General features: G+C 38.9%; 1 protein-coding gene across 17 annotated transcripts in view; it reads left to right on the forward strand.

Annotated features, from left to right (window-relative positions):
- The window catches only part of FHOD3 (formin homology 2 domain containing 3), a 537,731-nt gene that overhangs the window by 300,704 nt on the left and 211,607 nt on the right, over nucleotides 1–25,420 (forward strand). For all 17 annotated transcript variants that reach the window (XM_058277150.2, XM_058277152.2, XM_058277160.2 and 14 more), the window contains exon 6: nucleotides 11,212–11,306. In XM_058277150.2, the coding sequence (XP_058133133.1) occupies nucleotides 11,212–11,306 (95 nt within the window). The remainder of the gene's footprint in view (nucleotides 1–11,211; nucleotides 11,307–25,420) is intronic.

Here is a 25,420-nt window from a genome sequence, read left to right on the forward strand (position 1 = left end):
AAGGTGAATGAGTAGGCCAGCCTCAAAGCTGTCTTCTTGTTTGGCGATAGATGGGAGAAGAGACTTCAGAGAGCTTACTGCATGAATCTATCAGAAAGAAGCCCATGGAGGCCCTGGTGGAGGAACCTCCCTCTCCTGGGAGGTGGGATTAAGCTGGCAAGTGTGAAGACAGGCCTGACTTATTTTAAAACTGACCTCGAGGGCCTTTTTTGGGAAGTGAGCACTTTGGGACTGAGAGAGGTTGGTCCTTTTCCTAAGAATGCTCTTGAAAATTTGCATTGCAAATACTGCTAAGTGTCAGCATTGGACTCAAAACTTTGACATCTTGTTGGAACTCTTTGGGCTGATTAAATTCTTGTCTCCAGCCCAAAACTGGCAGCTTATTCTCCTTAATTTTCATGCAGTAATCAGTGATGAAAGAGTATTTCTTTGACAGTTGCCCTTGGGAAAAACTGGGCCCAGGCTTGTTGTTTAAGGCAGACAATTAAGTGGAAGAACATAACAATGAAGTGGACTCCAAGGCTTCCATTTAGTTCCAGAGTGTCAAAATTATCAACTTATTTTCAAAATTTACTGTGATTTTGGTGAATAATGGAAATTAAGGACAGGCAGATCCATTTCAGAGTTAAGAGAGTGCATTTTAGTGGGCTGGTTAAGAAGTTGAAACCTCTTCTTTAAAATGAATCTGTCCTTCCCAGAAGATAGGGTTTTAGTGATAATGTCTTTGTCTTCTTCTTTGGAAGATAGCTGTGCCTTATAAACTGTCTCTGCAGGTGTCAGAGCCTCCACATTCTTCTAGTTGAAGAAAGCAGTGTCACTCTTGGCCTTTAGCACAGGCCTCTGGGAAGAACAGGTGGAATCCAACCCCACAACAATATCTACCATCTCTCCCAGTGGACAAGCCACAGGTCACCCCCTTCCCCCCACACACACACACAATCAACCAGTGACCATGTTATTTGTGTATAGCAGAACATTGCCCATATGAGGCAGTAATAGTAGTTTTTTCTTTTCTTTTTCATATCATTTGTCTCTTTTTTTTCTGTACCTTTGGTAAAAATAAATAGGAGTAATATGCAGTTATATTGCTCAGTGGTGATCTATCTGCTCTAATGGGATGGCTGTAGAATAGGCTTTCCTTCTTGGTGTTTCTGCAAAAAGAAAATCCAATCAAGGTGGGTAGGCCACCTAGAAAGGCAGACTGGAATACTCAGACTTCAGAGGGAGGGAACTTTTGTTTCATGGTAGAACTATAGGCTCAAGAATGCCAATGACTACTTAGCTTGAAAACCAAAGCCTTGTCCAGTATGTAAAAAGGACTGGTTGATAGTAAAGTTTGTAATATATCTTTGGTTATAATGTTTTAAAGATACTTCAATCTGAACTAAACGACTCCCTTAAAAAGGTATTGTAGCTCATGAATCTCTCTATGTTCATTGACAGGAGAGCTGTGAGCTGTAATTTCATGTACAGTGGGAAGAAAGAATGGACAAGGGCTTTGTTTAAAGATTACACAGGGTAGCGATATTTACAAGCTCTTTGAAACACCGAATGATTGTGCCAGGACTTCTGTGGCATTTTTGGCATCCTGGACTGAAGGAAAGGATGTGAACAAGCCAGCAAATAACTGATTTGGGATTGTATTATTGCATTTCTCCATTGGTGTAAGAAATTTTGTTCTTAAAAAATCGTGTTTAGTTCTGGCTTTTAGAATAAATATATATTTTATATGTAAGGACTTCTCTTAAATGTGAGGCTCATATGAATTGAGAATTGAAAGGCTTGGAATCAAAGCCCTTGATGTTAGCAGGAGGTTCTGAACCCCAGGAGCCCAGGAGGGCTGGGCAGGAAAAGCTGGGACTGTGAGGGCCCCGGGCCTGTGCTGAGACTGGTGGGGAGCCAGAAGGCTTTTAAGCTTCAGCTGACATATTTCATGCTTTGGAAAATTTAGTGGAAGTTGAGGTAGAGAAACCAGCCAGGACCAGCTGTTGCTGTTATCCAGGGAAGATGATGGCGGCCAGCCCTGAAGTAGTGATAGAGGGAAGAGCAGGTGAATTTGAGGCCCATTTCAGAGAGAAAATTGAGGGAGTTAGGTGGCTCACTGGAGGTGGAAGATGAAGAAAGGGAAGGAGTGTGGAGACCTACAGGAAAGAAATAAGTACATATTTATTTAAAATAGAATAAAAGTATAAATAATCCTTACTTTAATCAATGCAATGTGCTCTGATATTTTCTATTCTTTTATATTTCCTTTTTAAAATCATTAAAAAAAAAAGATACATAGATCACACAAAATGTAATGTTAAAAAATATAAGAGGTTCCCATAGACCCCATTCCCCACACCCCCCACTCTTCCCACATCAACAACTTCTTTCCCTAGTGTGGTACATTCATTGCACTTGATGAATACATTTCAGAGCACTGCTACACAGCATGGATTATAGTTTACATTGTAGTTTACACTTGCTCCCAGTCCATTCGAGTGGGTTATGGCAGGATATATAATGTCCTGCGTCTGTCTCTGCAATATCATTCAGGACAGCTCAGAGTCCCAAAAATGCGTCCATATCACACTTCTTTTTCCCTCTCCCTGTCTCCAGCAACTCCCACAGCCACTGTCTCCACATCAATGATATAATTTCTTCCATTGCTAGAGTCACAATAATTCTTCAGTAGAATACCAATAAGTCCACTCTAATCCATATCTTATTCCTCCATCCTGTGGACCTTGGGATGGCAGTGTCCACTCCACCTCTAAATTGAGAGGGGGCTTAGCTCCCACATGGCTGATGGATGAGATTCTCCTACTTGCAGTTATAGACTCTCTTGGTTCCTTGGTGTGGTGGTTGACCATCCTCACCCCCTTGTTAGCTGAACTGGGTAAGTCCAATGAACTGGAGAGAAGAAAAAACGAAACAAAACAACAGATTGCTGGTCTGGACTCATCAAATTGACTTTATAACCCACTAATGGTTCTTGAAAATGCAGGTGTACAGTGAGCTCCAGTATCTAGCCTGGGTGTTTGGGTGCTGTGTAGTGTTAATAGGGCCCCTTAGACTCACTTTATTGGTGGGGTTGGGGAGTAGGGACTGGTCGGGTGCTAAGGTGGGAGGGCAGTCAAAACTCACCTGTCTTGCTCCAGCAAAGCAAATAGATGTTATTTGTTGTATACAGTAGGCTTTTTTAAAAGAGTTCCTTTGTGTAAAGGGTATCCTGTTTAAAAACAGAAAAAGAAAAAGGAGAAAGGAATGTGATGGTGGGGGGAGTGGAAAGTGGAGAAAGAGAGAAAGAAAGGATGATAAACCATGGGCTTAGACCATTGAGGCAGAATTCTGAGTGGCCCCCAGCCATGGGTCTTACTCACTCCAGGTCATGCCATGTCCCTGCTGAGTTCTCACTCTAACAACAGAGCAGGGAGGAGTTCCAGTTCTGGGTGAGATGGAATAAGTACACATGATTCTGTCTCTTCCACTGCATGCAACTATAAAACCCAGTATTAAAAATTACTTAGAGCAACTATTTTCCCAATCTAGGAAACTTGAGATGCTATAAAGACTTTCCAAGATGAAGGAAAACTAAGGGAATTCTTCACTAGCATACCTGATCTAAAAGAAATGCTAAAGGAAATTCTTCATATGGAAGGGAAATGATGCTAGAGGGAAATCTGAAACATTAGAATGAAGGGGGGAAAGGCAAATACCTGGGTAAATGCAATAGAATATTCTCTTCTTGAACTCTTTAATATGCATTTGGTTGAAAGGAAAAATTGTAATATTGTCTGATATTTTGAAAGTATAGAAGCATAATACATAAGACAACTACAGCACAAAGGGGGAGGGTAAGTGAACTATTACATGGTGGGAAGTTTTCTACTTGAAGGTGCAAAATATTGATTTTAAGTAGACTTTTAAAAGTTCTCTCTATATTGTAATCCTTAGAGCTGTATTTTTTAAAAACTGTGGAAAGAGATACAAAAGAACCCAGAACAATAAATCAGCATAGTAAAAAATAAGGCAGGAAAGGGAAAATGGGAATAAAAATGAAGAACAAACAGTTAACAAAAATAATAGACCTAAATGCAAACACATCAGCAACTGAATGTAATTTAACTGCTCTAAGCATAGCAAATGAAAGATAATCAGAATGGATAAATAAAACAAAAACCAACTAAATGCTGCTTATAGGAAACTCACATTAGTATTACTATAGGTAGTTTAAAAGCAAAAGGATACAGAATGCCATGTAACCATGAATCAAAAGAAGACTAAAGTGGCATATTAATATTAGAGAAAGTTGACTTCAGAGTAAAGAAAATTATGAGGGATAAAAAAAGATATAATAATAATAATAAAGGCTCAGTTCACCCAGAAAACCTAACAATCCTAAATGTGTATATACCTAACAACAGAACTTCAAAATACATAAAGCAAAAAACTAACAACTGAAATGAGAAATAGAAAAACCCTCAGTTATATCTGGAGATTTTAACACTCCTCTTTCAGTAATCAAAAGATGTAGGAGACAGAAAATCAGAAAGGATATAGAGGAACAGAACCATCAATCATCTGATCTAATTATATTTTTAGAACCCTCCATCCAACAACCAGTAAAATATGTATTCTTTTCAAATGCACATAATACATTCACCAATATAGATTGTATTCTGGGTCATATAATAAACCATAACAAATTTAAAAGACGTGAAATAAATAATTATGTTTTATGACCACAATGGAATTAAACTACAAATCAATAACAGAAGGATAATAGGCGTATCTCCAAATGCTTGGAAATTAAATGGCATACTTCTAAATAATCCACATGTCAAAGAAGAATTCTCAAGGGAAATTAGAAAAAATTTTGAACTAAATGAAAATACAATGTATCATAATTTGTAGGATACAGTTGAAGCAAGTTTTGGAGGAAAATTTGTAGCATTTCATGCTTACATTAGAAAAGAAGAAAAGACCAGTCAATAATATAAGCACTCACCTTAAGAAATCAAGAAGGGAAACGGACTTTGGCCCAGTGGTTAGGGCGTCCGTCTACCACATGGGAGGTCTGCGGTTCAAGCCCCGGGCCTCCTTGACCCGTGTGGAGCTGGCCCATGCGCAGTGCTGATGCGCGCAAGGAGTGCCGTGCTACACAGGGGTGTCCCTCGCGTAGGGGAGCCCCACGCGCAAGGAGTGCGCCCGTAAGGAGAGCCGCCCAGCGCGAAGGAGGGAGCAGCCTGCCGAAGAATGGCGCCGCCCACACTTCCCGTGCCGCTGACGACAACAGAAGCGGACAAAGAAACAAGACGCAGCAAAAAGACACAGAAAACAGACAACCGGGGGAGGGGAGGGGAATTAAATAAATAAAAATAAATCTTAAAAAAAAAAAAAAAAAAAAGAAATCAAGAAAAGAAAAACCCAAGTAGAAGGAAAGAAATAATTAAGAGTAGAAATTAATGAAATTGAAAGCAGAAGGACAATAGAGAAAAATCAATAAAACAAAAAGCTAGTTCTTTGAATAGAAAAATAAAATAGATAAGAGTGATGAAAAAAGAGAAATATACTAATTGCCAACATCAGAAATGAAATAGGAGATATCACTACAGACCCCAAAACTTTAAGGGGTTATAAGAGAATTCTGTGAACAACTCTTAGCACCTAAAAAGGATACTTGGATGAAATGGACGAATTCCACAAACTACCAAAACTCACCCAAGATTAAATAGATAACCTAATTAGCTCTATTACTATAATTATTAACTATATTAACACACTTTAATTTGTAGCTAACAACCTTCTGAAAAAGGAATCTCTAGGCTTGGATGCTCATTGGCAAATTCTACCAAACATTTAAAGAAAAAATAAAGCAAATTTTGCACAATCTCTTACAGTGAATAGAAAAGAGAGAACACCTCCCAATTCATTTTATGTCAGCTTTGCTGGGATACAAAAACCAGAAGACTGGATACCACAGACCAATATCCCTCATGAACTTAGATGTAAAAATTCTAAACAAAATATTAGCATACGAAATCCAGCAATATATGTGCACTATGGCCAAGAGAGGATGTAAAACTGGTTCAGTATTTGAAATTCAATCAATTTCATCCATCATATTAACAGTCTAAAGAAGAAAACCCACGATTATATCAATTGATATAGAAAAAGCATTTGACAAAATTCAACATCCATTCATGATCAAAAAAACTCACATCAAACTAGAAATTGAGGGGATTTCCTCACCTTGATAAAAGCCATTTACAAAAGTCTGCAGCTAACACCATGATTAATGGCAAGAGAGTAAGTGCCTTCCCCCAATATTGGGAACAAGGCAAGGATGTCCACTCTTACCACTCTTACTCATCATTGTACTGAAAATCTTAACCAGTGCATTAAGGCAAGAGGGGTAAAAGAGCATACAGCTTGGGAAAGAAAAAATAAAATTGTCTTTCACAGTCAACATTATTGTATGTATAGAAAATCTCTGGTAATCTGTTAAAAAAGAAAAGTCTCCCAGAATTAATAAGTTTAACAACATTGCAGGATAAAGGTCAACACAGAAATAATTTTTTTTCCTGAAATTTTTTGTGATTATACTAAAAGTCATTGATTATATACTTGGGCTAAATCGTATGGTATGTGAATATATCTCAATAAGACTGCTTAATAAATAAATGTGCAAGAAGAAAAATCAGTTTTATTTTTATATACTTGTAGTAAAAAAAGGAACAGAATTTTTAAAAATACCATTTACTAGAGCTTCAAAAAACTAAAATTCTTATAAACTTAAAACATGTACAGGCTCTGTATGTTAAACTAGAAACACTGAGTAAAACAAAAGAAGACCTAAATAGTAAATAATGAATCATAGAAGTATTTTAATAATCTTCCATCAATTATAGCAAATGTAACTACTGTTAAAAAAAGTACAATTATGAAAATAGTGCTATCATCAATATTAACAAATGATCCATAACAATGCAAGGTGTTGATGGTGGGGTAGTGCTTGCATATCCTGTATTTTATGCATGATTGTTTTGTAAACTCACAACTTCTCTTAAAAAAAAAAAAGACAACTTAAATAGAGAGACATAATGTTGCACAGATTAGAAGATTTAGCTTAGTAAAGATATCAATTCTCCCAAAATTGAACAATAGATGATCTAATGCCATTCCCATAAAACTTTCAGAAAGAGTTTTTAAGTTTAGACAAGCTGCTCCTAAAATTTAAATAAAAAAACAAAAGAACTAGAAGAAATCACATTACCTAATTTTAAGACTTACTATAAATCTAAACTAGTCAAGACAGTATGGTATTAGCAAATGGATAGAAAGATCAATTGGACCAGAATAGAGTATCCAGGAAGAGGCCCATACAAATAGAGCCTTTGGTTTTTGGCAAAGGTGCAAGGGCCATGAAATAGAGCAAGTCTTTACAACAAATGGTTTTAGAGTAATTTGACATCCATGTGGGGAAAAAAGAATTTCAATTTAAACATCATACCTTACACACAATTTATCTCAAAATGGGTCATTTATCTAAATATAAAGGTGAGAATTAAAAAAAAATTTAGAAGAAAGGATAGGAGAAAACCTTTGTGACCTCAGTTTAGACAAGGAGTTCTTTCATTCCCTCTTATACCTAACAGCCACATAAGGTTGGTCACATAGGGCTTACTCCCCACTTTGTGTATTTGGGATACATTCAAGATGTGCTTCTGTTAGGTAGATCATTGGTGGTTGACTCAGTGAGGTAGTTCCTAACTGCTATTGAGCACTTACTGTTAGTTGGGCACAGGTCTAATTCAATCCCTACAACACCCCTGCAAAATAGGTACAACGGTATTATCTCCTCCATGTTTGAGATGTGGAAACTGAGACACAGAAAAATCAATAGATGTGCTTAGAGTAAGGTCAGTGAGTGGGAGAACAGGAGCGACCTCTGGGCAATCTCCTTTTAGTCTTGGGCTGTTTCTTCCCCTCTGTTCTGACAGTCTCATCTGCCTTACCCTTCTCAAAAATGTGAATCACTGATTTTTGACTCCTGGATTCAGACTTGTGCTTTCACACCCGTGTGTGGTTTTTTCACTGGCCCACATATATGTTCGTGTTTTTTGCTGTTTAATCAGAGCGCCAAGATTAACCCACTTGAATCTATTTGGCGCCATCTTGTGTGTAGAGTGGGTTTCACAGGGAGGATTGCATTAGCATTAGGGCTAGGATACAAGTGAGATCTACTGAGAAAGCTTTTGATTACCCAAAATTATGACAAATCAGTGTGATCAGAAACTTAGATTCTACCAGACATTAACTTTCTGGTGACTAACCTCCTTCAATGTGATCAGTTAATAGAATCTTGCAGGAAAACAGATTATAGAGAGAAGCCTTATAGAAATTCATAGAATTTTAAAATCTTTTGCCTTTTTCACCTTTTGTAGCAGTTGCCTGCTTCCTATGCCCAGAGAAGTTAGGACAGAAACCTTCACTCCTAGCTTCTCAGTCTTGGAAGGTGAGTCTTCCCCATGGGCTGTACCTTCCAGAAGGCTGAAGGGTCTGCACCATTTCACCCATGTGCCAATAGGCTGGTTTAGGGGAAGATGCTAACATGTGCCTCCAGATTGGCTTCTTCAACAGCGGAACTTAGGATAGGTGGGAAGTACTCTGAGGCAAGCTCCCCTGCCTGGAGATTTGCAAGTTTGCTTTGGGACGGAGAAGATGGAAAGGGGGGAAGTGGGACAGAATGTGCTCTTCCATGAGGTGGGGGCTGCATCTTTCTGGAGGGAGGGGTGAGCTGCCCCCCCTCGAGATGCTCACTGATGGGTGGGTCAGTGAAAAATTCAAAAAACAAAGAAGAGCACCTAATACTTTAGTTTACAGTCTTGCTTTTCCTTTTTATATGTTTATTTTTCCATTACAGGAGAAATAGATGCTCATAATTAAAAAGCTGGGAAATAGATAAAAGGATATCATGTTTAATATTTTAAACATATAAAACACTCATAGTGTTTAATATTTTAGAGGGTTTCCTTTCCTTCTATGCATGAAGATTTGTATCTTATTAAATTATATAATGTTCATAATTTTACACTTGCTTTTAAATTACTTTATCAGAAACATTTTACAGATTAACACATAGCTTTGCCACAGTACTGTGTACTCTGAGTTTTAGAAGCATGAAAAATGTTTGAGGTTCCTCCTCTGTCGATGCGGGTAGTAAGACCCACCACCTAGGGGTGTTGTGGGTGTAATGACACCTGTGAAGTCCCTCTTCCGGTGAAGGAGGCACTACATAGTAACCATTTTTTAAAACAATTATAGCACTAAACAGTTTTATTAAGGATTCGTACCAGTTTGTGCTGATTCTAATTATGTGTGAAGTTACTTGTTTAACCCCTCTAGTATTTGATACTTTATCATTTCTTCTTAAAATGCCTCTTCCAATTTAAGTGAAAATTCTACCTCATCCTTGTTCTAATTTCATTTTTATTATTAGTGAGAATGAACAATTTTGCATATTGTAAATAAGCTTATTTTTTCTCTTATGGAACGCTTTTGACTATTTTTCTATTAACATTTAGTATTGTATCAATTTGTTTGAACTATGTATGCAATAGTTTAATCCTTTATTGTATTTTCTGTCTAATGTCCATTTCTTTAATATATTTTCTATCAAACTTTGTTTTTGTATGATTCATACACATTTCTCACTAAGATGAGAAATAATTGTGATTATAATTGTCATCTCTCTTCATTATAAATTCTATAGGTGAATTTTTAAATTGGATCTATAATATTACAAATAGTGAGACTATTTATATATTCATGTCCAACCATTGTACCTCTTGTTATTTTCATGTCTTATTAAATTTGCCCCATGTTCAATAGCAATGTTAAATACTCATGTAATTAGTGGATATCATTTGTTAATTTGTTTTTCCTAGTTTTGATAGGAATAACTCCAATGTTTCACCATTAAATAGGATATGTACGTTATTTCCAAAAATATACTGTTTATCATGTCAAAGATATGTCCAATTTATTTATTTGGAGTTTTTACATACTTAGGAACATAATCTTTCCCAGAATTATTATGTGGTTTTGTTATTTGATTTCTCTTTGGCTTAGATAATAATTGGTTTTCTAGCATCACACATTTGTATACTTATAATTAGTATATCCTCATTTTGTTGTGTTTTGCTCTTTAGAGTTAATACCATTTCATATTCACTGTTTCCTACAGCCTACATATAAACGGTATTGTGTATAATGCATAAAAGCATTTAAGAAAAGATATAAATATGTTAGGAGTTATTATCCTTCAATAATGGGACTATGAATTATTTTCATATAAAAATACTCTTCCATATTTTCTACTTTTCTAAAATGAGATGCCTTACAGTAACCAGAAAGAAAATGTTGCCTAAAAAAATTTCAGTGCCGTGCCAGTTAATTGTGGGTAAAATGCTATTTAGGAGGTAAGACATGGTTTAAGGAAACCTACTTATTTAGGGTATATAACTACTGCTGGTTCATTATCTCGAGTCTGATTTACTTTGGCCAGGAAGCTGAAAAACGGAGTTAGTATTTGTGAAAAATAATAAAATATCTTGTAATTTCTTTTTGGAGAATAATTATAATATGTGATGATTATATTTTCCTAAACTAGGAGTTCAGTACTTGGTGTTGGACAAATGATTGTGTGTATGTAATTGCTGACATTTCTTAATCTGAAAATCTTTGAAAGGAATTAGTAAAAAATTTAAGTATGTATTTATCCCTTATTTAACAGAATAAAATTATATTTTCTCGGGATGGGCCACAGTATCTGAGACCTTCCTAACTACTAGCTGGGGCACTAGACAAGTTACTTTTGGGTATTTCATTTGCTCTCCTGGCTCAGCAAGAGGCCACAACTCAAACATCATTTTATAGGTCTCCCCCCCACCCCCCGCCCTGAGATAGAAACATAAACACATGTTTCTGTGCATCGGACAAAGAAATAACAATCACTAGTTTGGTGTCTTCATTGTGGCTTTAGAGACACTAGGAAGAGTCCTTGTTTCTTTTGGTGTGGTCCATACTTTTCTATCTTCAGATTTGGTCATTAAACACTCTGCGTGCCTAAAGTATAAAAATCTCAATTGATGTTGTGATCATGGAAGATTATATTTAGGTGTAAAACCACAGTGTCTTCTTGTTTACTTTTCTTTTCTGTAGCGTTGGGCCAGATTATGTTGTACGTGGATGGGATGAATGGAGTAATCAACCACAATGAAACCATTCAGTGGCTGTACACGCTCATTGGGTCAAAGGTAAGAGAAAGTTATGGTTGAATATTTTATTCAGTTTGCACATCACACGCCTCCTTTTTGTTACCCTTTCTGAGACACTTTTGCAGAAAGGAATCCTGTTTAGCTTTGTTCAAGTCCTGTCATGTGCAGCGGAGCACTGTTTCTGTATAGATTTTAACACACAAATTGCAAACAGTAAATTCTTAATGCATTGCTATTTTTTCTTCTTCCAAGCTTTAATCAAATGCCTTTGTCATATTTGGTTTTTAATGTTCAATTAAAGTTTTATGGCAAAGATACAGTATTAATCCTACCTCACATATTTCGTGTCCATATTTGGTTACTTAAGCATGTATTTATATGCTATGCATATGTATATGTGTTTTCCTATGTATAGATGTAAGAATTTGAAAATGCTTTCAACTCTAAAATAATAGTAACCAACATTTAAAAAAAAGATGTACCAGGCACCAGGCACTGTACTAGGTGTTGTACGAGCATTGTCTCATTTAACCCTCCTGAGACAACTGTAAGATAAATAACATTAGCGCTGTTTTCTATCTGAGGAAACTAGTGCTTGGTTATGAGTGTCTATCTTGCTGTCCCCTAGACCTTGCACCAGTTGGCTTGGTCATGCTTCAACCCAGCCTCACAACTGTGAGGTCCCCATGGAGGCCAATCCACTCCGTCACTTAAGGGGTGCCGGAAGCTGCCCAGGCTCTGGCATGGTCCTCTGTGGGTCTCACGTGGGCCTGTCAGGGACCTGGCTTGAGGGGCATTTGGACGATGGAGTAAGAAGTGATCCTGTCCTGAGCAGGTGCAAATGCACCAAGATTGGAGTAAGGCCCGCTCTGGGGGGAGGGGTCACCATGAGTGGTGGTCGGCAGGGTCAGCTGGGTGAAGATTGGCCTTGTGGGCCTGGATGCAGGGGTCCCTGCAGAGCATGCGGTCAGCCCAGACTGTCACTCATCCTTGCATTCACTGCCCACCTCCACCTGGGAGGCCAGTCAAGGCTGGTGTGCACCAGCATTATGGGCCTGCTGTGTCCCATCCCTCAGTCTGGCCTCTCCTATCACCTGCTTCCCAGGTCACTGCACTCCACTGTACTCAGGGGCACTCAGCTCTGCTTTGACCCTGTGATGAGAGCAGCTAGAGTTTTAGACTGGAACTTCCTTTCCAGATTTCCCAGAGCCCTGGTGATTGTGCCCTCGTGTGGGTGAGGCCGTTAGCTCTGTGGACGGGTTCTGGTAGGAGATACCCACTGGGTCCCAGTTCCTTGCATACCCTTACATCTTCCTCTCGATTTTCCTTTCCCTGGTATTATTGATGATACACTTCCCCCCATTTCATAACAGACACAACACTAAAGTTTCCCTCAAGAGAAGGAAGCTTTTTTCCTTCTTCTTTGGCTTTTTCTATGGAAAATGGAAACATCTCTTTTCATACTGCTGTAGGTGACCTTGGAAGTCAAGTGGAACGCTGGGCCAACCCGCTGAGTTAGCCGGGCTGCGGGGAGGTTTCTCTCTCATATCCTGTTTCTCTTTGTCCTTCTGGGGCCTGGCGTCCTGATTCTGGGAGCCTTCCCTCTTTGGAAGCCACTCCTTCCCCAAGGCTCCCTGGATAGGGCCCAAAACTAGGGTGGGAGGAAATTTTGCAATAACAACTGATTTTTGGATGAATTAAAAATCATGATAGCTTCTTTATGGTCATGATAAACCCCCCATCTAGCCCCATTTCTAAAATGCAATGAAAGCTAGCTTGCTTATGAAGAAAATGTGACATCATTTTAGCTCCTGCATCGGAAGGGAGGGGAGTGAGGGCAGAATTTGGGGTGAAGGAGGGAAGAGAACCCATGTGAGAAGGAAGAAAAGGTACGAAGAGGAAAAGCACAAAGAAGAGAGGAGGGAGAGAGCACAGGGGCAGAAGAGAAAGAGAAAATAGGAAATACAGAGATGCGTCTGCCCAGGAGATGGAAGGAAGGAGTGCCTTCATGTTGTGACAGCACCATGGCAATATTTCTCTGGAACCAGCTTTAAGGAAAACAAACAACCGAAAAGGAACCCACAGGAAAATCCTTATTGCCTTTCTAAACAACATGGAGACCCCTTAAAATAAAAAGCCTCAAAAATTAGTTCTAAGACTGTATAGTTTGCCAGCCTTTCTCCCAGGGTAGCACATACAGCAAATGCTTGTTCTGCTGTTACAGTTGTGCCAAAACACTCATCCTCTCTCCTCAGGGCCTGTTTGGGGGTATGTGTTGCCTCCTCCCCACTTGTGTGGCACCAGCTGACTTCTTCCTCCACTTTTTAGTTTCTCGAAGGAAGCCCCAGAACAGCCCTTGGCTCTGTGTTCAGCACTGTGCTGGTCACCATTGAGGGCCAGGAAATAGACCCAAGAGTCAGCCCTATGCTTCGGAGTTTGCAGCCTCGCTAGAAAGGAGAACGTGGGTGACCTGGCAGCGATGCCCCCTTACTGTGATGTCAGGCCTCTGCAGCATGGGCTCGGTTCCTCCAGGAGAGCGGCTGAGGGTCAACAGCAGCTGCCGCCACAATGTTTATTTTCAGGGGAGTTTTAATGAGATCTCTTCATATTTACAAAACCGAAATGGTATTTTCCTGTCACTCTTTGCCACCCCCAGGATTTGTCAGTGAGCGATCCAGAAGAAGAATGGATGTACCAAGCTAGAACCTTAGGTTTGGAAACTGAAGACGTGGTCCCTTCCTTAGACACTTAGCCTGGGTGACATGGCCACGGTAGGCTTTCCCTGTGCAAATTAAATTAATAACTCAAGAAACCCAGGGATCCTAGGATTTTCTTTTTGCCAAAGGGTCAGATTTCATTTACCTCAAAGGTTTACCTTGAGATCCTATTGTTTTTGCCTTATGCAGGCTCAGAGTTGATAGTGAAATCCTGGATTAGTGTAATCTTGTCATTTCATTTTCCTAATTCTTCATTTTCTTTCCATGAAAGGCAAAAAGATGTGATTTTGCAGCCTGCCAGAGCAGGTCATTATGCAATGCATATTTGCAGATATTTGAGACTCATAGCCAGAGGAGAAAGGGATGCATTTGCAGCCAAATAATTGCTTTTTAAAAGAAAGAAAAAAGTGTTTTCAATAAAGAGTTTCATTCTATTTATAAGAACACAACTTTAACCACCCCAGTCAGAGGTAAGAGGCAGATTCCTGTCCTATGACTTATCACAGGGTGTGGGTTTTGTCGCTTATAAATGTAGTTACAGTTTTCATACATTTGGAAGTCTAGTTAATTGAGGTAAGGAGTTGCAGCTTGTACAGTACGGCATTTTGCCACCATAAGGCAGAAAGCCTGTGCCTCTATCTGTGTGCATCCCCTTCCAGCTCATGGGGGAGGCCCCACCTCCCCCAGCTCTGCAAGGACGCCTCCTGACACTGTCGCCAAACCTGCCCCCTCCAGCTTAGTGTTGACATCTGCTAGCCCCTCTATTTTTCTGCTGGCCCCTCGGATACTGATCACAGATCTCTAGGTTTCCTTTGCACTTGTATGAAGGTACTAGACATACTTTTCTACTCCCACCCTCGCCCCTGCCACCCCAAGCCAGGGTGGAGCCCTGGTCACACCCTTGTCCCCTAAGAGACACATACACATGAACACACACACACGCACACACACAGCAGAGCCCACCTATCCTTCAAACACTCGTATTGGGGAACCACTGCTAGAAGTTTCTCATGAGGACCATAAGATGATGAAAAGTAGCATATAGTACAGAGCTTCGAGTGGAGGCAGGGATAAGACTGATGGGGATGGGGGAAAAGGGGGTGGGGTGGGGGTGGGTCCAGCAGTGTCACAGCTGTAGGTGATGAGGCCTGGTTAAGAGCTGCTGCAGACACAGAGCATAATGGAAATATGGAGACATTTTTAGGAATAGCTTCCTAGGACTGGGTTTCTGGATATAGAAAAATAAAAGCAAGAATCAAAGTAGGGTCACAGTTTTGAACCTGGGCAGCTAGCACTATGGCATCACTCTGACAGGAGTAGAGAAACTGGAGAGGTGTCCATTGGCAGGAAAATGTTGAGGGCACTGGATTTGAGATGAAAGAAGTGGCCCTAGTGAGGGCCGAGTAGAAGCCGGGCGCTCCCCACATTCCAGGAGATGCTGGCCGATGGACAAGGAGAGTCGGTGAGTTCTTTGGACTTGGAGCCACTGGCACCCACTGGTTTGTTGATCCATTCAGATGACCCACACATGGGTGAGATCTGAAGTGCTTTTTGAGTTGTGAAATATGAAATAAAATCCTAGCCTTGAAGAAATGCCAAGAGGCATGTTCAAGATGCTCCTGACATCTGTCAGCCACATTCCCCAGGATCTCAAGGCAGAGGGAGTGCTGGTTCCCCAGCGGCCCAGCTGTTGTTGGACTCTGGATTCGGTGGAAATCCTTCCATTTTGGCCTCCCACTTGCCTCTCTTTCTTTAACCAAAAGCTTGTGTGTTGCTTTCTGGAGAAACATACACCAACTTGCCTGTGAAAACTCTGGAGTATTTCAAGGCAACAATCATGCAGTCCTGTCCACCTTAAACTCGATGGTGTCTTCCGATTGTCCTTAGGGACATAATTTCCAATTCCTTGTCATACTGGTTGCTAGCTTTTCTGTCCACCCAGTGCAAAGAATAGAATATTCTTTCACAAATCCCACCTCTGATTCAATTAGCCTTTTAAGCAGCAGCCCTGGGTACTAGCTCGAATTGAGCTGATAATTCACTATGCCTTCCAGTTTTTTGGTTTTTTTTTTCCCATTTTCACATTCCACAGTTTCTTCCATTCAGAATGTCTGTGATTGATTGTTTTCAACCTAAGTGCAGAGTTTTGCATTTTTCCCATTGATTTCAGGCTCAATTTCCAGCCTCAAGATAATTAGAACTTTTGCTTTGGTCATTGACCATATTAGCTATTAATCCTAGTTTTATTCAACATCAATTTAAAAGTAAAGCTTCTATGTCTTTGACAGAAATCTCTGTTGGGACAGGTAGATTAATTTTTTTGTACATTTCCTTCTGATTTTTCTTTTAAGTTTTCTTGTATAGTTACCTATAAACATTTTCCTGTGTTATTGTGTCATTTTAAAGTCATTATATTTAATGCCTACATAATGTGAATCTACATATATGAATCTACTATAACTTCTTTAGTGCTAAGAAATCAAATTGTTTCTGATTCTATGCTATCTTTTAAGAGCTTTTTTGTTTCTAATTTCATAAAAGTATATTTAGTAAATTAGGTTGTTTTTTAATTTGTCAAGGTTTCATTAGATAAATTCTAAAATTCCTTGCATATTAATGTCACATTCATGTAATATTTGTGTTAGAGACACTGTGGGTACAAAGAACCACCTTCCCTCTGAGGGCTGTTGCTGTTCTGCTGGCGATATACCTGGCTATGCATACCCAGAAAATGAATTCTCCCTTACTAGACCCTTTGGATGCCTCCAGGTGAGGATACACTTAGTGAGAGGAAAGGCGGAAAACAGAAAATTTTACTAATCGTTGTCCTGCAAGGCTGTCAGAGGAAGAGACCAGACGTTCAGGCCAGACCTGAAAGTGTGCAGCACGCTGAGGAGGTTCCTGGTCCACGATCAGGAGGGACCCGAAGATCGTTGCCTCAGTTGATTTTGAGATGATCCGGTTCAGGGAGCTGACTTGCAGTTCCTCAATAGCCAGGAGGCTTGTGGATAGACCAGAAAGTCACCTTATTAGCTTACACAGACACCATCCCCATCACATAAGAAACAGAAGCAGTAGGTGGGGACGTTTGACCCATAGGTCATGTGGTCAAGGGTTAGCAGTTGTGTTAGAGCAACTGGTGAGAGAGCAAGAATGGGTGGTACTTACAGAGAAGAACATTTGAGATGATGCAAAATACTCCAGGTAGTTGGTGTATTGTTTCTCAGAGAGCTGTGTTCTACCTTCTCTTTGGAGAGTTGATGGACACCAGGTACAGAAGCAGCAGAGGATTCTGTGAGTGAGCCCAGGGTTGCCTTGAAGGCTCAGCTTTGCTTTTGCCAGCGGTAATATCTCCTCTCTCCACCTGCCAGCACTCATCTGCCAACCCTTCTTCACCCACTATTAGTAGATATGAGTAGGCTGTCAAATTCTTGCTAAGAGTTAACAGGCCTGAGGTTATTTTTTGTCCACTCTCATGTTTCCAGGGCTAGTGGTTTATTTAAGGAGTCCTTTAAAACTGATTATTGCACAGTAAATAATACTTTTTCCCTTTTCCCCAAGGCTTAAGTTTCTGCACCTGAGGGTAAGGTGGGAATCCCCAGATTAGTAAAAAGAATCTGCTTGACTTGTGTTGTTTTTTACCTTCTTTCAAACATTAGCTGTGTGACAGGTTAGGTAGACTCCTAGTTTTGGCATCTGAAAATGGGGATGTCACAACCTGGAAAAGTTTCCCACCCTGTGGATTACCTTCCTTCATTTTGCAAATACTATCTGAAGGTGCTTCTTAAGGCAGTGTTTTAGTGCAGAATTTTGGGTATTCTTTAATTGACAATAAAAGAATGAGTTTATTTTACATATTATCAACTAACTGTATCCTGTAAGGAAGTTAGCAAAGTAGATACTTTCTGGTCTTGTCCATGTTTATCCATTGCTCTTTAAAGAAACCTCCAGGGAAGCAGACTTGGCCCAGTGGTTAGGGCATCGGTCTACCACATGGGAGGTCTGCGGTTCAAACCCCGGGCCTCCTTGACCCGTGTGGAGCTGGCCCACGCGTAGTGCTGATACGTGCATGGAATGCCGTGTCACGTGGGGGTGCATTTAAAGTTATAGGTTCAAATAAAAGGAGTAGAAGAATCATGGCTGGGGGGATTATAAATGAGTATAACTGTGTTATATTGGAGAAATAGATTTTCATATATTCTCAGATAGGGCCTGCTGAGGGGTGTTGATTTCGTGTGGCTGTGTGGCTTGCCTATGGTGTCTGGAGGTCCCTAGAGCCCTTGGGAGCACTTTTGTTTTCGGCTTTGTTTACTGTGGACATTTGCAAAATCTGCCTAAGACTGGCATAAGTGTAACTAACCTCTGGAATCACTTCCTGACTCACTTTGAAATATCTTAGCCATAAAACTCTATTTTTATTTGATATTTCCCCCTTTGATCAAGGTCTTTTTCCAAATGAATTACTGATTAACACTTGGTAATAATCCCTTGGTGGCAGGGAGTCTCATCCCTGGGAGTCACGTCCCATATTGGAAGGAAGGTAGTTTTTTTTTGCAGAGTTTGACCTAGAGAGAGGCCACAATTGAGTAATAAGGAAGTTTTGAGGAGGTAACTCTTAGGCATTAATTCTAATTAGGCTTAGTTTCATTGTTATGGGAATAAGGTTCATAAGTGCAAGAATTAAGATCAAGAGCAAGTGCTTGGCTTATGTCCCTGTTTTCTTTATTAGACTAGGCTTATATATTCCAGAGTTTTGGGGTTTCTTTTTGTTTGTTTGTTTTTTGTTTTGTTTTTGCTTTCTTATTGAGAAAGTAGCAGGACTTCTCCAGAAGGGAAGTTTACTATTTTGTTAGCTACTATGCGGGCTTCTCTCTATCCAGAAAACATACTTATGGCAACAAGGATATATTTATATCCCATAGAAGTATGCTTTAGGTGCATTTTTCCCATATACCCCCCCACCAACTATCAGCACCCCTTTGTGACATACCTTTGTTATAGATTTTGAAAGAACATTCTTATATTTGTATTAACAACAATCCTCACCTACCACAAAGTTCACGGTTATACAGTCCCATTTTATCCTCTAGCTTTCTTTCTAGCAATATATACAACCCAAAACTACATCTTTTCAATCATGTTAATACACACATTTCAGCACAGTTAATTACACTCACATGGCTACACAATTGTCACCTGTCCATTTCCAAACATTACAATCAAACTAATTATAAATTCTGTACAAATTGAGCATCAATTCACCATTCTGTACTCATTCTATCTTCTGATAACCTCTCTTCCATACTCTACCTTCATCAGTCTGCTCACTATGCTTAGTTCATATCAGTGAGATCATAAAGTTTTTGTCCTTTTGTGTCTGGCTTATTTCACTCAACATAGGGTCCTTGTTGTTGCATACATTAGTACTTCATTCCTTCTTACAGCTGAATAATATTCCATCATATGTATAAGCACCATCTTATTTATCCATTCATATTTTGATGGGCAACTTGAGTTGCTTCCATCTTTCGGAAATTGTGAATAATGCTGCAATGAACGTAGATGGGCATATATCTCATTGTGTCCCTGCTTTCAATTATTTTGGCTATAAACCTAGTAACAGGATTGCCAGATCATATGACAATTCTATACTTAGCTTCCTGAGGAACTGCCAAACTGTTCTCCACAGCGGCTGTACCATTCGACATTCCCACCAGCAGTGAATGAATGTCCCTGTTTTTCCACTTCTTCTCCAATGCTTGTAGGTTGTGTTGTTGTTGCTGTTTTTAAATAGCTGCCGGTCTAATAGGTATGAAATGATATCTCATTATAGTTTGATTTGCATTTCCCTAATAGCTAATGATGTTGAGGATCCTTTCATGTTTTTTTAAGCCGTTTGTATTTCCTCTTTGAATAGATGACTGTTCAGTCTTTTCCCAATATTTTAGTTGGCTTATTTGTCTTTTTATTGTAGAGTTGTAGGATTTCTTTATATATGCTGGATATTAAACCCTTATTGGATAAGTGGTTTCCAAATTATTTTCTCCCATTGAGTAGCCTACCTTTTACTTTCTTGACAAATTCCTCTGAAACACAAAAATTTTTAATTTTGAAGAGACCTATCTATTTTTTCTTTTATTACTCACACTTTGGGTATAAAGTTTATGAAACTATTGCCTACCACAGGATCTTATAGATGCTTCTCTACATTATTTTCTAGGAATTTTATGGTCCTGGCTCTAATATTTAGATCTTTGATTCATCTTGGGTTAATTTTTTAAAAAGATTTATTTTATTTATTTCTCTCCCCTCCCCCCCCCCACCCTGTTGTCTGCTCTCTGTGTCCATTTGCTGTGTGTTCTTTTGTGTCCGCTTGCATGCTTATCAGTGGCATCGGGAATCTGTGTCTCTTTTTGTTGCATCATCTTGCTGTGTCAGCTCTGTGTGTGTGTGGTGCCACTCCTGGGCAGGCTGCACTTTTCTTGCACAGAGGGGCTCTCCTTACGGGGTGCACTCCTTGTGCATGGGGCTCCCCTACATGGGGGACACCCCTGTGTGGCATGGCACTCCTTGTGCACATCAGCACTGTGCATGGCCCTGCTCACCACATGGGTCAGGAGGCCCTGGGTTTAAACCATGGACCTTCCATGTGGTAGGCAGATGCTCTATCAGTTGAGCCAAAGCCACTTCCCTGAGTTGATTTTTGTATAGGGCATGAAATAGGGATCCTCTTTCATTCTTTTGGATATGCATATCTAGTTCTCCCAGCACCATTTGTTGAAGAAACTATTCTTTCCCAGTTGAGTGGATTTGGCAGCCTTGTCAAATATCAGTTGACTGTAGACGAGCAGGTCTATTTCTGAACTCTCAATTTGGTTCCATTAGTCAGTATATCTATACTTGTGCCAATACCATGCAGTTGTGACCATTGTAGCTTTGTAATGTGCATTAAAGTCAGGTAGTATGAGTCCTTCAACTTCCTTCTCCTTTTTCAACATGTTTTTGGTTATTCCATGCCCCTAATCCTTTTAAATAAATTTCATAATTGGCTTTTCCATTACTGCATTTTAAAAAGGCTATTGGACTTTTTATTGGGGTTATGTTGAATCTGTATATCAGTTTGAGTAGAATTGACAGCTTAATGATATTTAGTCTTCCAATCCATGAACATGGAAGGTCCTTCCATTTATTTAGTCTTCTTTGGTTTCTTTTAGCAATGTTATATAGTTTTTTGCATACAAGTCCTTTATATCCTTATTTAAATTTATTCTTAGATATTTGATTCTTTTAGTTATTATTATAAATGGAATTTTCTCCTAATTTCTTCCTCAGATGGCCCATTTCTAGTATATAGAAACTCTACTGATTTTTGTGTGATGATCTTATATCCTGCTACATTGCTAAACGTGTTTATTGGCTCTAGTAACTTTGTTGTAGATTTTTCAGGACTTTGTATATATTGGATCATGTCATCAGCAAATAGTGAAAATTTTATTTCTTTTCCAATCTGGATGCCATTTATTTATTTTTCTTGCCTAACTACTCTAGCAAGAACTTCATACACAATGATAAATAACACTGGTAACAGTGGGTATCCTTGTTTTGTTCTGGATCTTAGAGGAAAAGCTTTTAACCTTTCACCATTGAGTATGATGTTAGCTGTAAGTTTTTTATATATGCCCTTTATCATGCTATTCCTATCTTTTGAAATGTTTTTATCAAAAAAGGATGCTAAGTTTTGTCAAATGCCTTTCCTTCATTGAGAGAGATGATCATGTAATTTTTTTTCCTTTGATCTGTTAATGTGTTGTATTACATTAATTGATTTTCTTATGTTGAACCATCCTTGGATAGCTGGGATAAAACCTGCTTAATCTTGGTATATAATTAATGCATTGTTAGATTCAATTTGCAAGTATTTTGATGAGGAAAAGAGATCAGTTTGTAATTTTCTTTTGTTGTAGTATCTTTACCTGGCTTTGATATTAGGGTGATAAGGTTAGCTTCATAGAATGAGTTAGGTAATATTCCTTCCCCTTTAATTTTTGGAACAGTTTGAGAAGGATTGGTATTAGTTCTTTTTGGAAAGATTGGTAGAATTCAGCTGTGAAGTCATCTTGGTCTGGGCTTTTCTTTTTTGGGAGGTTTTTAAGGACTGATTCAATCTTATTACTTTTGCTTGGTCTATTGAAGGCTCCTATTTCCTCCTTGTCATTTGTGTGTAGGTCATTTATGTGTTTCTAGAAATTCATCCATTTCATCTGAGTTGTCCAATTTGTTGTCATACAGTTTTTCATAGTATCATCTTATCATTTCTATTCCTTTGGGGTCAGTGGTGATGTTCCATCTCTTGTTTCTGATTTTATTTATTTACATCTTCTCTCTTTTTTCTTTGTTAGTCTATTTAATGACTTGTTAATTTTATTAATCTTCTCAAAAAAACAGCTTTTGATTTTGTTCATTCTCTCTCTTATTTCTCAATTCCATGTATTTCTGCTCTAACCTTTGCTATTTGTTTCCTTCTGCTTGCTTTGGAATTAGTTTGCTGTTCTTTTTCTAGTTCCTCCTGATTTGCAGTTAGAGCTTTGAAATTATCTCTTTCTTCTTTTTTAAATGTAGGCATTTAGGGTTATAGATCTCTCTCTCTCTCAGGACTGCCTTCACTGCATCCCATAAGTTTTAATATGTTGCATTCTCATTTTCATTATCCTTAGGTATTTACTGATTTCTCCTGCAGTTTCCTCCTTGACCCCCTGATTTTTCAAGAGTTTGTTGTTTAACCTCCATCTATTTGTGAATTTCCAGTTCTTTATCCATTATTGACTTCCAACTTCATTCCATTGTGGTCAGAGAAAGTACTTTGTATAATTTCAATCTTTGTAAATTCATTGAGACTTGTTCTGTGACCTAACATATGGTCTATCTTGGAGAATGATCCAGGAGCACTCGAGAAGAATATATATTCTGCTGTTTGGTGGCACAGTGTTCTATATATGCCCATTTGGTCTAGTTCCTTTAATATATTATTTAAGACCTGTTTGTTTATTGATCCTCTGTCTAGATGTTCTATTGCTGAAGGTGGTGTATTGAAGTGCCCCACTATTATTGTAGAGATATCTTTCTCCCCTCAGTTTTGCTAGTGTTTGCCTCATATATTTTGGTGCACCTGGTTAGGGCCATACGTATTTATGGTCTTTCTTCTTGGTAGATTGCCCCTTTTATTAATATATAGTTCCCTTGTTTGTCTCTTATAATAGTTTTGCATTTCAAGTCTATTTTGTCTTATATTAGTATGACTTTTCTTTTGGTTACTGTTTGCATGGAAAATTGTTTTCCAGCCTTTCACCTGCAACCTATTTATGTCCTTGGTCTGTGGTGACTCTCTTGTAAACAGCAGATAGGTGGATAATTTCTTTTTATCCATTTTGGCAATCTGTGTCTCTTATTGGGAAGTTTGATCCATTAACATTTAATGTTATTACTGTAAAGGTCATACTTGCTTCAACCATTTTATCATTAGGATTTTATATGATGTATCTTATTTTTCTCTTTTTACATAGATTATTTGTTACTGTTACAAATAATCTTCCTTTCTATGCTCTTCTCCAAACCTCTCTCTCCTGTCTTTACTTTTCAACCTGCAGAACTCCCTTTAGTATTTCTTGAAGGACAGGACTCTTATGATGAATATCTCAATTTCTGTTTATCTGTGAATATTTTAAGTTCTGCCTCAGTTTTGAAAGACAATTTTACTGGGTACAAAGTTCTTGGCCAACAGTTTTTCTCTTTCAGTACTTTAAATATGTCCTACCACTGCCTTCTTACTTCCATGGTTTCAGATGAGAAATCAATACTTAATATTATGGAGCATCACTTGTGTGTGATTAACCTCTTTTCTCTAGCCACCTTTAGGATTCTCTTTATCTTTGGCATTTGACAGTCTGATTAGTATGTGTCATGGAGTAGATCAGTCAGGATTTATTCTGTTTGGAGTATGGTGTGCTTCCTGGACATGTACATCCATGTCCCTCATAAGAGTTGGGAAACTTTTGACCATTATTTTCTCAATTGCTCCTTTTTCCCTTTTCCCTTCTCTTCTCCCTCTGGGACACCCATAAAGCTTATGTTTGTGCTGTTCATGCTGACATTCAATTCCCTCGGTCCCTATTCATTTTTTTCCCCCGTTTTTTTTTTCTTTCTCTTTTCTATCTCTCTGATTCTGGATGTCCTATCTTCTAACTCACTAATTCTTTCCTCTGCCTGTTCAGCTCTACTCTAGGGTGATCTTAGTATATTTTTACTTTCTGATGTTATGACTTTCATTACCATAAAATCTGTTATTTTTTATGTATGTTTACAGGGTTTTTTTGCATGCTTGCCCAATGTCTTCTTAGCATCCTTTATCTCTTCCTTCATCTCTTTGAGTTGATTTAGATTTGTGTGGATATCTTTGATTAGGTCCAAATTCTGCATCTCCTCCATCCGCACTAGTTTGTTCCTTTGGACCATATTTTCTTGTTTCTTACTATGGCTTGTAATTTTTTTACTGATGTATAGGCACCTGTTTATTTTGATGGGTTTACTCTGTTAGTCAGTTTCTCTCTCTTGCCTGGCACTTTATTTCTGTTTGGTTTTGTGTTAAGTCTTTTCATTGATGTTTGGTTCGGCTTATTCTATGTATTTAGAATTGTCTGTGTTTAATTGGAAAAAAAATAGGAGAAAAAAGAGAAAAAGGAAGAAAAGAAAAATGAAGAGAAGAAAGGAAAAATAAAAGAAGAAGAGGAAAAAAAAAAAGAAGAAAAACATACTCATACACAAAAACCTGGGCCTCCCACTGGCTTCTGGGTAGGCCTCTACCTGCACCACTCACTGCTGCTCCCACACCACCTGGCTGGGCCCCTCCCTTGTTGGCCATTCATGTGAATTGCCTAATGGCCCCACTGCTCCCCTGGAACCCAGCTGGGGTCCCCCTCACCTACCATCCATGTTGGTCAGCAGCCTGCCGCTTCCCCTATACCTGCTTGGTAAGCCTACCTGCCTTCCTACTGCTTCCGGAGGACAAGTGCGGCCTGCTGCTCCTTACTCTGCCTTCTTGGATCCCATATTTTTTTCATTTTAATTGTTTCAAATAGTCTGCTGTATTTTACTTTCTTTAACATTTCCTATCCATTAAAGAGTCAAAATGTAAGGGGTTGCCAACCTACCACTTGGCTACTTTGTCACTCACAAAGTTGGTCCCTTTTCTGCAAATTGCATTGGGGCAGCAGCAGGTTGGTCATTAGGCTCTGAGGCCACAGCACCTGATTTTGGATCCTGGGACTTCTGTCCTGGCAGATGTACCAATCTTGGTCTCTCTACTCTTCCCACCAACACCTGCTGGCCAAGGCCCAGACTTCTGTTTGCATTCCAACTTTATTTCTGGTAAGACCTTCCTTA

Source organism: Dasypus novemcinctus, chromosome 16 (genome assembly GCF_030445035.2).
Source record: "Dasypus novemcinctus isolate mDasNov1 chromosome 16, mDasNov1.1.hap2, whole genome shotgun sequence".
Taxonomy (NCBI): Eukaryota; Metazoa; Chordata; class Mammalia; order Cingulata; family Dasypodidae; genus Dasypus; species Dasypus novemcinctus.